Raw genomic sequence first — 15,620 nt, forward strand, 5'->3', positions numbered from 1 at the left:
AATGTATGAAGGTTATTGAGTAATGGAGGAGTCTTTAATTCAGCAGTTGATGAAATGGCAGTGTTGATGCAACAAAATTGAACACCTCCCTGTTCATGGGCTTTTTGCAGCAGCAGCAATTGAGTCTTGGAGTGCACTCCATTTGGTCATGTTCACAACATTTAAAACAAACACTTCAAAGGGCCTTGCAGCTGTCAGAAATCAGTCTGAGCTCCATGGCAGCCATTCTGCTTCTGAGTTTGTGAACCCAAAATCCCAGCTTATTGGGAATTGTAAGTTTGAGGAGGCCTAACCAATCGAATCGTCATGGAATCCCTACAGTGTGGAAACAGGCCATTCAGCCCAATAAGTCCACACCGACCCTTCAAAGAGTAACCCACCCAGACCCATTGATTCATACTGAAGTGCTGTCATTCTCTCTTCTCCCTATAGCACAGTCGACTTCTTCATGATGGAAGCGGAGGACAGCTTTATTTCCTCTGACCCATCTCCCGATGAAGAGATTACGGTGAGTCCTGAGTGCTTGGCAAAAAGGTGAGGGGTGAGGGTGGGTGTTGAGGAAGGAGGTAAATGTACTTGGAATTGGAGCAGGAGGAGGTAGGTAGGAGTTACGTGGGCTGAGGAGGGAAGCGTTGGGGAGTGATTAGTGGTAGGCAGAGGTGAAGGGATTGGGAGTGCACCCACGTCTCGGGTACAGTGCAAATTCCTCAGTGACATTGAGGCTAAAAGAATGACATTCTTAGGATTAAAATTGAATTCTTGAGACCTTTAAGGAAATGAGGGAAGTTGGTAGGGTCTTTGGCGGGCTAAGGAGATCTCTCCTCTCCCAGGAGAGATGGAGAGTTGGAACAATTGGGGGGAGTTTAACCACAAAACTAGAGCAAGAAAGCTCAGAGCAGCATTCGTGGCCTGTAGTGCCCATGTCTGTCAGCACCCTAGAATACAGAACATTCCATGCCCCCACCACTCTCTGGGTAAAAAACCTACCCCTGACATCCCCCCTATACCTTCCACCCTTCACCTTAAATTTATGTCCCCTCTGTTGTACCCGGGGAAAAAGTTTCTGACTGTCTATCTATTCCTCTGATCATCTTATAAACCTCGATCAAGTCGCCCCTCATCCTTCGCCGTTCCAATGAGAAAAGGCCTAGCACTCTCAACCTATCCTCGTACGACCTATTCTCCATTCTAGGCAACATCCTGGTAAATCTTCTCTGCACCCTCTCCAAAGCTTCCACATCTTTCCTAAAGTGAGGCGACCAGAACTGCACACAGTACTCCAAATGTGGCCTAACCAAAGTCCTGTACAGCTGCAACATCACTTCACGACTCTTGAATTCAATCCTTCTGCTAATGAACGCTAATACACCATAGGCCTTCTCACAAGCTCTGTCTACCTGAGTGGCAACTTTCAAAGATCTATGAACATAGACCCCAAGATCCCTCTGCTTCTCCACCTTACTAAGAACCCTACTGTTAACCCTGTATTCCGCATTCTTATTTGTCCTTCCAAAATGGACAACCTCACACTTGACAGGGTTGAACTCCATCTGCCACTCCTCAGCCCAGCTCTGCATCATATCTAAGTCTCTTTGCAGCCAACAACAGCCCTCCTCACTATCCACAACTCCACCAATCTTCATATCATCTGCAAATTTACTGACCCACCCTTCGACTCCCTCTTTCAAGTCATTAATAAAAATTACAAACAGCAGAGGACCCAGAACTGATCCCTGCGGAACTCCACTTGTAACTGGGCTCCAGGCTGAATATTTGCCATCTACCACCACTCTCTGACTTCGACCGGTTAGCCAGTTCTCTATCCAACTGGCCAAATTTCCCTCTATCCCATGCCTCCTGACTTTCTGCATAAGCCTACCATGGGGAACCTTATCAAATGCCTTACTAAAATCCATGTACACTACATCCAGTGCTCTACCCTCATCCACATGCTTGGTCACCTCCTCAAAGAATTCAATAAGACTTGTAAGGCAAGACCTACCCTTCACAAATCCGTGCTGGCTGTCCCTAATCAGGCAGTGTCTTTCCAGATACTCATAAATCCTATCCCTCAGTACCCTTTCCATTACTTTGCCTACCACCGAAGTAAGACTAACTGGCCTGTAATTCCCGGGGTTATCCCTATTCCCTTTTTTGAACAGGGGCACAACATTCGCCACTCTCCAGTCCCCTGGTACCACCCCTGTTGACAGTGAAGACGAAAAGATCATTGCCAACGGCTCTGCAATTTCCTCTCTTGCTTCCCACATAATCCTAGGATATATCCCGTCAGGCCCGGGGGACTTGTCTATCCTCAAGTTGTTCAAAATGCCCAACACATCTTCCTCCCTAACAAGTATCTCTTCTAGCTTACCAGTCCGTTTCACACTCTCCTCTTCAACAATACGGTCCCTCTTGTTTGTAAATACTGAAGAAAAGTACTCATTCAAGATCTCTCCTATCTCTTCCGACTCAATATACAGTTTCCCACTACTGTCCTTGATCGGACCTACCCTCGTTCTCATCATTCTCATGTTTCTCACATACGCATAAAATGCCTTGGGGTTATCCTTGATCCTATCCGCCAAAGATTTTTCATGCCCTCTCTTAGCTCTCCTAATCCCTTTCTTCAGCTCCCTTCTGGCTATCCTGTATCCCTCCAACGCTCTGTCTGAACCTTGTTTCCTCAACCTTATGTAAGCCTCCTTCTTCCTCTTTACAAGACATTCAACCTCCCTCGTCAACCAAGGTTCCCTCACACGACCATCTCGTTCCTGCCTGACAGGTACATACATATCAAGGACACATTGCATCTGTTCCTTGAAAAAGTTCCACATTTCCACCACATCCTTCCCTGACAGCCTATGCTCCCAACGTATGCTCCTCAAATCCTGTCTTACAGCATCGTAATTTCCCTTCCCCCAATTGTAAAATCTTCCTTGTTGTGCGCACCTATCTCTCTCCATAACCAAGGTGAAAGTCACAGAATTGTGGTCACCATCACCAAAATGTTCACCCACTAACAAGCCTATCACTTGTCCCGGTTCGTTACCAAGTACCAAATCCAATATGGCCTCCCCTCTGGTCGGACACTCGACATATTGAGTTAGAAAAGCTTCCTGGACACATTGCACAAACACCGCCCCATCCAATCTACTTGATCTAAAGAGCTTCCAATCAATATTTGGGAAGTTGAAATTGCCCATGACTACTACCCTGTGGCTTCTGCACCTTTCCAAAATCTGTTTCTCCACATCTCTGCTGCTATTGGGGGGCCTATAGTAAACACCCAACAAGGTGACTGCTCCTTTCCTATTTCTGACTTCTGCCCATACTACCTCCAAAGGCAGATCCCCCTCGAACTGCTTTTCTGCAGCCGTTATACCATTACCTGTACTGCCCACTGCCTGTCAGCACCCTCTGTCTGCAGTGCCCATTGCCTTTAGTGCTCACTGCCTGTAGTGCCCAATGCCTGTCAGCACTACAGTGCCCACTGCCTATTGTACTCTGTCTGACAAATGACCAATTGTGTGGGGAGGTTGGGAGGAAATGTTCCCATTAAACAGACTTACTTAACAAAAGCAGGAACTGAGGGAATAGAGGATTGGGGGAGATATGAAAGCACACAGGATAGAACTAACAGATTGCATTCAGCCAAAATAAGTGTAGAAACCTCCCAGAAAGAACTCAAACACTACCTGGCTCTGTCCCCCATCACATCTCTTACAACTGCTTATTTCTGTAAGAAAAATAACTGCCCTGAATCTGAGCTAGTTGCATGGCCATTTCAGACGGCAGCGAAACATCAACCACATTGCTAGGCCTGGAGTCACATGGAGGGTAGACAGTAGATGTTAAGAACCATATGGGTTTCCTATAGCAATCAGTGATGGTTGTCATGGTCACCACAGCCAACCTTTCTACTGCTGATTTGTTAATTAAACTTAATTTCCACCAGCTGACATTGTGGGATTTGAACCCTTATTCCAAGTGTACTCGTGTGGGCCTCTGGTTACATGGCTGATGACATTACCGCTGTGCCACTATTACTCCTTAAGGACATTCCTTAGCCCTCCCAGAATCCTTCTAACCAGTCTCCAGAGGGTCACCATGGGTTGTTGCATCCCAGAGAGGATCTGCACTGAGAACGGGAAGGTGTAGTCTCACCCACTTTGTGGGACTTTGGGAATTCTCCTTTCCCACCCCACCCCCAGCCCCAGCCCACCCTGCTGTGCCTTCTGTTTCCCTTGCCCCACCCCTTCCCCTCAATATCTCCCCTTTTGAGTTGAGCTCGAATCAGCAGATTTGCCCCTTGCTCTGGTTACGATGTGTGACCTCAGTGCGTGAGAAGGTTGCCAGGTTATTCGATTGATATTTTCCTGTCTGGCGCCCAGTTTGAAGATACTAAGGTCAACTCTACTGCCATGGCTGACAAACAGTTATCAAGCCCAGACCAGGGATAGGGTTAGGATGAGGCCTTGAGAACCAAGTGGCAGAGTATCACCTGACTGGGCTATTTTCTGATCTGGAGAGCAAGGTTTCAGGCAATGATTCACATTCCATCTGTTTTCTCTGCAGGTGAATGAGGATTTCTACTCAGAATGTCGCCAGGACCTGATCAAGGAGCGGAATACATTCCAAACAAATGGTATGGAGCCTGGATGCTTGATGACTCATTCCATTCAACACTGGCATTATGGTGTGGGTGTGGATTGGGGGATCAGGCTGGGAATGTGGGGGGGATGTGAGTGTGACATTGTTTCGATATTCATTCACAGGATGTAAATATTGCTAGCAAGGCCAACATTTAAAGCCCATCCTTAACTGCCCTTGAACTGACTGCCTCATGGAGTCATACAGCATGGAAACAGACCCTTCGGTCCAACTCATCCATGCCAAACAAGTTCCCAAACTAAATTAGTCCCACTTGCCTGTGTTTGGTCCATGTCTCTCTAAACCTTTCCTATTCATGTACCTGTCAAAATGTCTTTTAAATATTGTAATTATATCTGCATCTACCACTTCCTCTGGCAGTTCATTCCACACATGTGCCACCCTCTGTATGAAAATGTTGCCCCCCCCAGGTCACTTTTAAACCTTTTTCCTCTTAGCTTAAACCTGTATCCTCTGGTTTTGGACCCCCCTACCCTGGGGAAAAGACTTTGCTAATCACCTTAATTACACCCCTCATGATCTTATAAACCTCTCAACTTCCTATACTCCAGTAAGAAAAGGTCCTAGCCTACCCAGCCTCTCTTTTCAACTCAAATCCTCCAGCACTGGTAACATCCTTGTGAATCTTTTCTGCACCTTCTCCAACTTAATAACGTCCTTTCTGCAGCAGGGCAACCAGCACTATACACAATCCTCCAATATCCTGCAATATGTCCTCCCAACTCCTATACTCAATGAAAACCGAAAGAACTGTGGATGCTTTAAATTAGACACAAAAACAGAAATTGCAGGAAAAGCTCAACAGGTCTGGTAGCATCCATGGAGAGAAATCAGACTTAACATTTTGGGTCAAGTGACCCTTCCTCAGAACAGAGACTTCTGAGGAAGGGTCACTCGAGCCGAAACGTTAACTCTGATTACTTTGTTACCTCTGTTCCTTTCATTTCCTGCCCCTCCACTCCCTCCAATATTCACTAATTGGGTTCAATGTATTTTCTCTGTATTTTGCAATATCCTACATCAGAAAAACCTACAATTATATAATGCTTTTACAGTAGTTTTATGACCTAAGGCATTTCATAAGTGTGTTATCAGATTAAATTCGTCACTGGGCTGCTCAGGGAGCCATTATGTTCTAAGATGTGGTCAAGGAAAGTCAGGAAGACAGAATGAAGAGTATGTTTGTGACCCCGAGTCCTGCTGTATCTTTAGTTTTACTCTTATTTTTATTCATTCATGGGATGAGGCTGTCACTGACTGGGCCAGCATTTATTGCCCATCCCTAATTGCCCAGAGGACAGTTAAGAATCAATCACATTGCCATGGGTCTGGAGTCACATGTAGGCTTGACCAGGCAGTTTCTTTCCTTAATGGACATTAGTAAACCAGATAGGTTTTTCCTACAATTGACAATGGTTTCATGGTCAATCATTAGATTCTTAATTCTAGATTTTTATTGAATTCAAATTCCACATTTGCCATAATGGGATTCAACCCAGGACCCCAGAACATTACCTGAGTCTCTGGATTAATAGTCCAGCAATAAAATTATTCGGCCATTGTGTCGTCTGTATCTAATCTCATGCTGTACCTGCCAAAGGAGTTTTGATGGGGACACTATAGATGGAACTTTATTCTGCATTTAATCCCATGCTGTACCTATTCTAGGAGTGTTTGATGGAATACTGTATAGAGGAAGCTTTACCTTTAGTTTAAAAGAGTAGAGGTAATTTAGTAGCTAAAACTTGTGCTGAAACTATTTTGGGAGTGTTTGATGGGGACACATAGGTGGAGCTTTATTCTGTACCAAACCCCATGCTGCACCTGTCTTGGGAGTGTTTAGATTAGATTGCCTACAGTGTGGAAACAGGCCCTTCGGCCCAACAAGTCCACACCGACCATCTGAACAGTAAACCACTGAGACTCATTTCCCTACTTTTGCCCCTGACTAATGCACCTAACACCATCCGCAATTTGGCATGGCTAACTCACCTGAGCTGCACATCTTTTGGAATGTGGGAGGAAGCTGGAGCACCCAGAGGAAACCCACACAAACACGGGGAGGATGTCCAAACTCCTGCCCAAAGCAGGAATCAAACCCTGGGTCCCTGGTGCAGTCAGGCAGCAGTGCCAACCACTGAGCCACCATGCCGACCTTTGAACCACCGCACCACTGTTTGTTGGAGAGAGTGCAGAGGGAGCTTTACTTTCAGTTTAAAAGTATAGAGGTAGCTTTAATCTGTACCTAAAACTTGTACTGCACCTGTTCTGGGAGTGCTGGAGCTCTATTCTGTACCTACTTCATGTATTATCTGCCCTGCGATATAGTGATGGCAATAACATAGAACATTGAAATATCTGCTATTACTGCCCCAAGAGCCATATAGGAGCCTGCCCAGCAATGTGGGTAGATGGGGTGCCAACTAAGTGTTAAACAATAACAAATAGCTATGGAGCCAGAGAGGAGATGCCAGTGGTTTCCACATTCAGGAGGTGTGGCTGGCACCTAGATGACTGTGGTTTGCCTCATCAGCATAAAACAATGTCACATAATATCAGGGGAAAAAAATTTGATGAACAAATTTGAATCACTCGTCAAACAGTCACGTCGGAGAACGACAGAGGCTCCTTTTGTGTTGTACCTGCCACAGGAATGAGTCTTGTAGAAGAGTTACTGAGTCCGAACTGGACCATCTGGCTCGTCTGCATTTTTACTGAATGCTGCAAGGTTTCGGGAAAGATTACTGGAGCAGTATCTGCACTTAATCAGCACATGCCAGCCTCAGGCTGTATCCATTGTGCTGGCCTCATTATAATCAGACACTATTCCTTTTATGAGTGTGTCGAGGATGAACATAATGCAAACATATTGTTGCTTTGTTTCAATGAGTCAGTGTAATGATGTTATGCAGACTAGATTAGATTCCTTACAGTATGGAAACAGACCCCTTCGGCCCAGCAAGTCCACACCAACCCTCTGAACAGTAATACACCCAGACTCATTCCCCTATCCTATATTTACCAATGACTAATGGACAATTTAGCACGGCCAGTTCCCCTGACCTGTACATCTTTGGGTTGTGGGAGGAACCCTAAAATTAGATTACCTGCTGTGTGGAAACAGGCCCTTCAGCCCAACAAGTCCTCACTGACCATCTGAAGAGTAAACCACCAAGACTCATTTCCCTACTTTTTCCCCTGACTAATGCACCTAACACTGTGGGCAATTTGGCACGGCTAATTCACCTGACCTGCACATCTTTTGGAATGTGGGAGGAGACTGGTGCACCCAGAGGAAACCCACACAGACACGAGGAGAGAGTGTTTAAACCCCACACAGACAGTCACCTGAGATAGGAATCGAACCCAGGTCCCTGGCGCTGTGAGGCAGCAGTGCTAACCACTGAACCACTGTGCCACCCCACTAGCTAAGATGATTTAGCTTTCAAAGTATAACTCTACTTCTTTGATACACATTAATGAGTTGACCTGAGTGTAACATCATTTCAAAATTTGCAGGTAGCACAAAGCTTGGGAATGTTGACAGTGAGAAGTCCTTGGCAACTCTCGGTTTCTTCCAGTGATTACATACTGTTTGTCATTTTTATAAATGACCTGGAGGAGGGGCTAGAAGGTTGGGTGAGCAAGTTTGCGGATGATATGAAAGTCGGTAGAGTTGTTGACAGTGAGGAAGGATGTGGCAGGTTACAGCGGGATATAGATAAGCTGCAGAGCTGGGCAGAAAGGTGGCAAATGGAGTTCAATGTAGGTAAGTGTGAGGTGATTCACTTTGGTAAGAGTAACAAGAAGATGGGGTACTGGGCTAATGGTAGGCTACTTGGTAGTGTGGAAGAGCAGAGGGATCTTGGTGTCCATGTACACAAATCTCTGAAAGTTGCCACCCAGGTAAATAGTGCAGTGAAGAAGGCATATGGCGTACTGGCTTTTATTGGTAGAGGAATTGAGTTCCGGAGTCCTGAGGGCATGTTGCAGTTGTATAAGACTCTGGTGCGGCCGCATCTGGAGTATTGTGTGCAGTTTTGGTCGCCATACTATAGGAAGGATGTGGAGGCACTGGAACGGGTGCAGAGGAGGTTTACCAGGATGTTGCCTGGTATGGTAGGAAGATCGTATGAGGAAAGGCTGAGGCACTTGGGGTTGTTTTCATTGGAGAAAAGAAGGTTTAGGGGTGACTTGATAGAGGTGTACAAGATGATTAGGGGTTTAGATAGGGTTGACCATGAGAACCTTTTTCCACGTATGGAGTCAGCTATTATGAGGGGGCATAGCTTTAAATTAACGGGTGGTAGGTATAGGACAGATGTTAGGGGTAGATTCTTTACTCAGCGAGGCATGAGTTCATGGAATGCCCTGCCAGTAGCAGTGGTGGACTCTCCCTCTTTATGGGCATTTAAACAGGCATTGGTTAGGCATATGGAGGATAGTGGGCTAGTGTAGGTTAGGTGGGCTTGGATCGGCGCAACATCGAGGGCCAAAGGGCCTGTAGTGCGCTGTATTCTTCTATGTTCTATGTTTAAAACTCCCTCGAAGCGGGGTGGAGAGGGTGAGGGGTGGAGGGCTGCCCATGCACCAACACATTGACTTTCGAATGGTACCCAAAAAAAATTCAGGGGATCGTACATTACTTAACATGTTGAGAATACCTCACCGGTTGTAAAACACTTTGAGATTTTTGGTAGTTATGAAAAGCACTTTATAAATGCAGATCTTTCTTGCTGTTTTGCCAGGAGGACAAGTCTAGTGAAATGTACAAATCTGTGGCAAATGCAGTTTGAAAACACAGAAGTGTGTGGGCTTTAACATGATAGGACATGTAAGTGGAGAAGTTGTGAAGTAACTGTACAAATTTACAGGAACAGAGAGACCCAGGGTTCCTTGACACTGGGCAGCATGAGTTGAGTTCACTAAAGTGAGTGGCAGGTGGAGTCCAACGTGAAGAAGTGGAAATCATTCACTCTACAAAAGATTTATCAAAGTACATTTGTAAATGGTGAGGAGCTCTGAACTCTGGATGAGCCAAGAGATTCAAAGGAAAATCCATTTGGTGTTTCGAACAAAGGACATAACTTAAAATCACTTCTAGCTTGTCAGGATGCTAGGAACTACTTCTTCACACAAAGGGAAATAGAAATGTTAAACATGACCTCCAATAGAGACATCAGAGTCAAATGAAAGTGTGAAAATTGAGTCTGATAGATTTAGGCATAGTTATTACAGATTCCAAAAACCAAGGCAGGTTAATGCAGGTAATCTGGGGCAAGGTAGTACAGGCTTTAGAGGCTGAATAGTCCACTTCTGTTCCTATATTCTTTTTGTAAGATTGTCAAATAAGCACATGGTATTCTTGATTTAATAAACAAAGGTATTTCTCCACAGATTTTGCCACACTTGTTGAGTTCCTCCAGCGTTTCCGTTTTTATTGCAGTTATATTAAACCTGATGTGGAAGTGTGCTTGTTGGTCTGGGGTGGACAAAGTCAGAAGTCACCCGACACCAGGTTATAGTCCAACAGGTTTATTTGATTAGATTAGATTAGATTAGATTAGATTACTTACAGTGTGGAAACAGGCCCTTCAGCCCAACAAGTCCACACGCCCCACCGAAGCGCAACCCAACCATACCCCTACATCTACCCCTTACCTAACACTACGGGCAATTTAGCATGGCCAATCCACCTGACCTGCACATCTTTGGACTGTGGGAGGAAACTGGAGCACCCGGAGGAAACCCACGCAGACACGGGGAGAACGTGCAAACTCCACACAGTCAGTCGCCCGAGGCGAGAATTGAACCCGGGTCTCTGGCGCTGTGAGGCAGCAGTGCTAACCACCGTGCCACATTGCTCCTTCTTCAGGTGAAGTCCATCCTCACCTGACAAAGAAGCAGTGCTCTGAAAGCTTGTGATTTCAAAATAAACCTGTTGGACTATAACCTGGTTTCATGTAACTTCTGATATTAAACCCTGGTTAGATTGAACGAGCCCTGATTAGCCCACTGAATATGATGGCTGGAGTGTGATGCAGAATAACCTTTTAATAATTTGGTTTCGACCCCTGTACCAGCTGAGGTGGTTCTTGGTACCTGCCTCCCCAGTACTGTAAACCATTAGGAAACATCCTGTGAGTAACTGTCAGACACTTAGGAAACTGTATGGAGAGAAAAGTCACAACTCACTCTCTCTCTGCCTCTCCAGGTACAATCTCCTGTCTCTGCTGATTTCTTTGTCACACAGTTTCTGACAGTCCATATGTGTTTCTCAATGTTTTATAGACAGCCTGCTAGTTAATCCTGTCCCTAGTATCCCTCTGTCTGACAGTCATCCAAATATTGCTACTTAAGCTTGTTAATCTCCTGATGGCCTCTCCCAAGGTCAGACTTATCAAGCTGTTTGTGGAGCTGTGTGTGTAGTGGGCCACATGTAAAATCCAGCCTCATGATCCCGTGTCTCTTCACTCCCTCCACAGAGGAAGAGGCCGACAAAATGCTGATGAGGTGTGAACGGGGTGTCGAGTCATCCCTGCTATATGCCAAACTCTGGGCCAAATACACAAAGGAACTGCTGTCATGGATGGAGAGGCGGACCTCTGTGGGTGAGTAGAGGGATGTGAAGCTGTTGGGCCATTGAAGGAGGAGATCTACCTTCTGTTGCTATTACTGGGGTGTTGGTAGGTCTGCCTAACACTGGGGTACAGTAATGGTGGGGACAGGTCTGTCACTGAATAATATTGGAGTATAGTATTGATGAGGGCAGGTCGGTTAATGTGTAACGTTGGGGTACAGTATGAGTGGAGACAGGTATGTCACTGTACAACACTCGGCTGCAATACTAATTGAGACACATCTGTCACTATTTATAACTGGAATACGGTCCTATTGGGGACAAGTCTTTCGCTATATAACATTGTAGTGCAGTACTGGTAATGGACAAGTCTAACACTTTATAACACTGGGATATAGTACTCGTTATATGTGTGTCTCTATATAACACTGGGGGTACATTGCTGGTGAGACCAGGTCTGTCACTGTTTAACACTAGAGCACAATATGGCTGGGGGCAGGTCTGTCATTTCATAACACTGCGGTACAGTACTTGTGGGTCTTTCACTATATAACGCTGGAGTACAGTACTGGTGGGGACAGGTTGGTCACTATATAATACTGGGATACAGTATTGGTGGACAAATCTGCCACTGTCTAACACTGGGATGCTGTCCTGTTGGGGACTGATCTGTCACTGTATATCACTGGAATGCAGTCCTGTTGGGGACAGATCTGTCACTGTATAACATTGGGGTACAGTAATAGTGACCCATCTGTCACTGTACATTCTGTGGTACTGTACCAGTGGGGACAGGTCTATCACTGTATATCACTGGTATAGAGTACTGCTGGGGACAGGTTTGTGGTTATATAATGTTAGAGTGCAGTACTGGGGTACAGTGCTTGTTGAGAGTGTGATGCTGCAAAAGCACAGCAGGTGAGGCTGATAGGAGCCGGAAAATCAATGTTTCTGGCTGGGGCCCTTCATCAGGAAAGTTACTGGTAGTGACAGTCTGTCAGTTAATAACACTGTACTGGTCAGGACAGTTCTGTCTCTGTATAACACTAGGGTATAGTACTGGTGGAGACAAGTCGGTCTCTATAACACTGGGGTACAGTATTATTGGGGACAGTTCTAATTCTATGACACTGGTGTCCAGTACTGGTGGGGATTAGAATGGTGCTGGAAAAGCACAGCAGTTCAGGCAGCATCCAAGGAGCAGTCAGATACTGCCTGAACTGCTGTGCTTTTCCAGCACCATTCTAATCTGGACTCTGGTTTCCAGCATCTGCAGTCACTGTTTTTACCTACAGTACTGGTGAGGACAGTTCTGTCTCTATATTACTGGTGTACAGTACCGGTGGGACAGTTCTGTCTCTATAACATTGGGGTACAGTATTGTTGGGGACAGTTCTGTCTCTCTATAACACTGGGGTACAGTATTGGTGGGGACAGGTCTGTCACTGTATAACACTGGGGTACAGTATTGGTGGGGACAGGTCTGTCTCTGTATAACACTGGGGTACAGTACTGGTGGGGACAGGTGTGTCACTGTATAACACTAGGGTGCAGTACTGGTGAGGACAGCTCTGTCTTTGTATAACACTGGTGTACAATACTGGTGAGGACAGCTCTGTCTCTGTATAACACTGGGATACAGTACTGGTGGCAACAGGTTGTAACACTTGAGTACAGTAGTGGGGTGGACAGATCTGTCACTGTATAACACTGCGGTACAATACTGGTGGGGACATGTCTGTAAAACACTGTAGTGCAGTACCGCTGGGGACAGGTCTGTCACTATATTATACTGGGATATATTACTGGTGGCGACAGGTCTGTTACTGTATAACACTGGGGTACAGTATGGGTGGAGACAGGTCTGTCACTGTATAACACTGGTGTACAGTACTGGTGGGGACAGCTCTGTCTTTGTCTCACACTGAATTACATTACTGGTGGCGACAGGTCTGCCACTGTTTAACATGGGGTACAGTATTGTTGGGGACAGTTCTGTCTCTTATAACACTGGGATACAGTACTGGTGGCAACAGGTCTGTCACTATGTAACACTTGAGTACAGTATTGTTGGGGACAGATCTGTCTCTTATAACACTGCGGTACAATACTGGTGGGGACATGTCTGTCACTGTAAAACACTGTACTGCAGTACCGCTGGGGACAGGTCTGTCACTATATTATACTGGGATATATTACTGGTGGTGACAGGTTTGTTATACTGTATAACACTGTTTTACAGTACTGGTGGCGACAGGTCTGTTACTGTATAACACTGTTTTACAGTACTGGTGGCGACAGGTCTGTCACTATAAAAAGGGTTAAAACAATGACTGCAGATGCTGGAAACCAGAGTGGTGCTGGACAGGAATAGAATGGTGCTTTTCCAGCACCATGCTACTCCTGTCACTATAAAACATTGTTTTACAGTACTGGTGGGGACAGTTCTCTCTCTGCATAATACTAGTGTACAGTACTACTGGGACAGTTCTGTCTATAACATTGGGGTACAGTATCGGTGGGGACAGTTCTATCTATAATACTGGGGTACAGTATTGGTCGGGACAGGTCTGTCACTGTATAACACTGGGGTACACTATTGGTGGGGACAGGTCTGTCACTGTATAACACTGGGGTACAGTATTGTTGGGGACAGTTCTGCCACTGTATAACATTGGGGTACAGTACTGTTGGGGACAGGTCTGTCTCTGTATATCAAAGGGGTACAGTACTGGTGGGGACAGTCCTATCTCTATAACACTGACGTACAGTACTGGTGGGGACAGTTATGTCTATATATTACTGGTGAAAAGTACTGGTGGGGACAGTTCTGTCTCTGTATAATACTGCTATACAGTACTGGTAGAGACAGTTCTGTCTCTGTATAATACTGGTGTACATTACTGGTGGGGACATTTCTGTTAGTGTTTACCACTGGAGTACAATATTGGTGGGGACAGGTCTGTCACTGTATAACACTGGGGTACAGTATTGTTGGGGAAAGTTCTGTCTCTGCACAGCACAGGGGTACAGTTCTGTTCCTATAACACTGGTGTACAGTACTGGTAGGGACAGTTCTGTCACTGTATAACACTAGGGTACAGTTTTGGTGGGGACAGATTTGTCTCTGTATAACACTGGTGTACAGTACTGCATGGGGACAGCTCTGTCTTTGTATAACACTGTGTTACATTTCTGGTGGTGACATGTCTGTCACTCTCTAACACTGGGGTACAGTATTGTTGGGGACAGTTCTGTCACTGTATAACATTGGGGTTAAGTACTGTTGGGGACAGGTCTTACTCTGTGTAACACTGGGGTACAGTACTGGTGAGGACAGGTCTGTTTCCGTATAACACTGGGGTACAGGACTGGGTGGGCCAGGTCTGTCTTTGTCTCACACTGTGTTACATTACTGGTGGCAGCAGGTCTGTCACTGTAATACTTGAGTACAGTAGTGGTGTGGATAGATCTGTCTCTGTATAACACTGGGGTACAGTACTCATAGGGCCAGGTCTGTTACTATAAAACACTGTAGTGCAGTACTGCTGGGGACAGGTCTGTCACTATTATACTGGCATACACTACTGGTGGCGACAGGTCTGTTACTGTGTAACACTGGGGTATAGTATAGGTGGAGACAGGTCTGTCACTGTAAAACACTGCGGTGCAGTACTGGTGGAGACAGGTAGGTCACTATAAAACACTTTCACAGTACTCGTGGGGACAGGTCTGTCACTGTGTAACATTGGGGTACAGTACTAGTGGGGATAGGTCTGCCACTGTATAACACTGGGGTATATTACTGGTAGTGACAGATCTGTCACTGTCTAACACTGGGATACAGTATGGGTGGAAACAGGTCCATCACTGTATAACACTGGAGTACACGGAGCATGACACAAAGGTTGGAGGTGTCGTCAATAGTATTGAGGGCAACTGCAGACTGCAGCATGACATAGACAGGATGCAGAGCTGGGCTGAGAAATGGCAGATGGAGTTCAACCTGGATAAATGCGAAGTGATGCATTTTGGAAGGTCGAACTCAAATGCTGAATATAGGATTAAAGACAGGATTCTTGGCAGTGTGCAAGTACATAGATCCCTCAAAGTTGCCACCTAACCGGGTAGGGTTGTTAAGAAAGCATATGGTGTTTTGGCTTTGATTAACAGGGGGATCAAGTTTAAGAGCCGCGAGGTTTTGCTACAGCTCTACAAGTCCCTGGTGTGACCACATTTGGAATATTGTCTCCAGTCTGGTCGCCCTACTAGAGGAAAGAAACAGAGGCTTTCGAGAGGGTACAAAGAAGGTTTACCAGGATGCTTGCCTTATGAAGAAAGGTTGAAAAAGCTTGGACTTTTCTCT

General features: G+C 45.7%; 1 protein-coding gene across 4 annotated transcripts in view; it reads left to right on the forward strand.

Moving 5' to 3' along the window:
• LOC140467969 (GEM-interacting protein-like) overlaps positions 1-15,620 on the forward strand; it is a 127,128-nt gene that overhangs the window by 57,223 nt on the left and 54,285 nt on the right. For all 4 annotated transcript variants that reach the window (XM_072564065.1, XM_072564068.1, XM_072564066.1 and 1 more), the window contains 3 exons: positions 433-508; positions 4,579-4,648; positions 11,160-11,285. In XM_072564065.1, coding sequence (XP_072420166.1) covers positions 433-508; positions 4,579-4,648; positions 11,160-11,285 — 272 coding nt within the window. The remainder of the gene's footprint in view (positions 1-432; positions 509-4,578; positions 4,649-11,159; positions 11,286-15,620) is intronic.

This window comes from Chiloscyllium punctatum, chromosome 46, assembly GCF_047496795.1.
Source record: "Chiloscyllium punctatum isolate Juve2018m chromosome 46, sChiPun1.3, whole genome shotgun sequence".
In the NCBI taxonomy this organism is placed as follows: domain Eukaryota; kingdom Metazoa; phylum Chordata; class Chondrichthyes; order Orectolobiformes; family Hemiscylliidae; genus Chiloscyllium; species Chiloscyllium punctatum.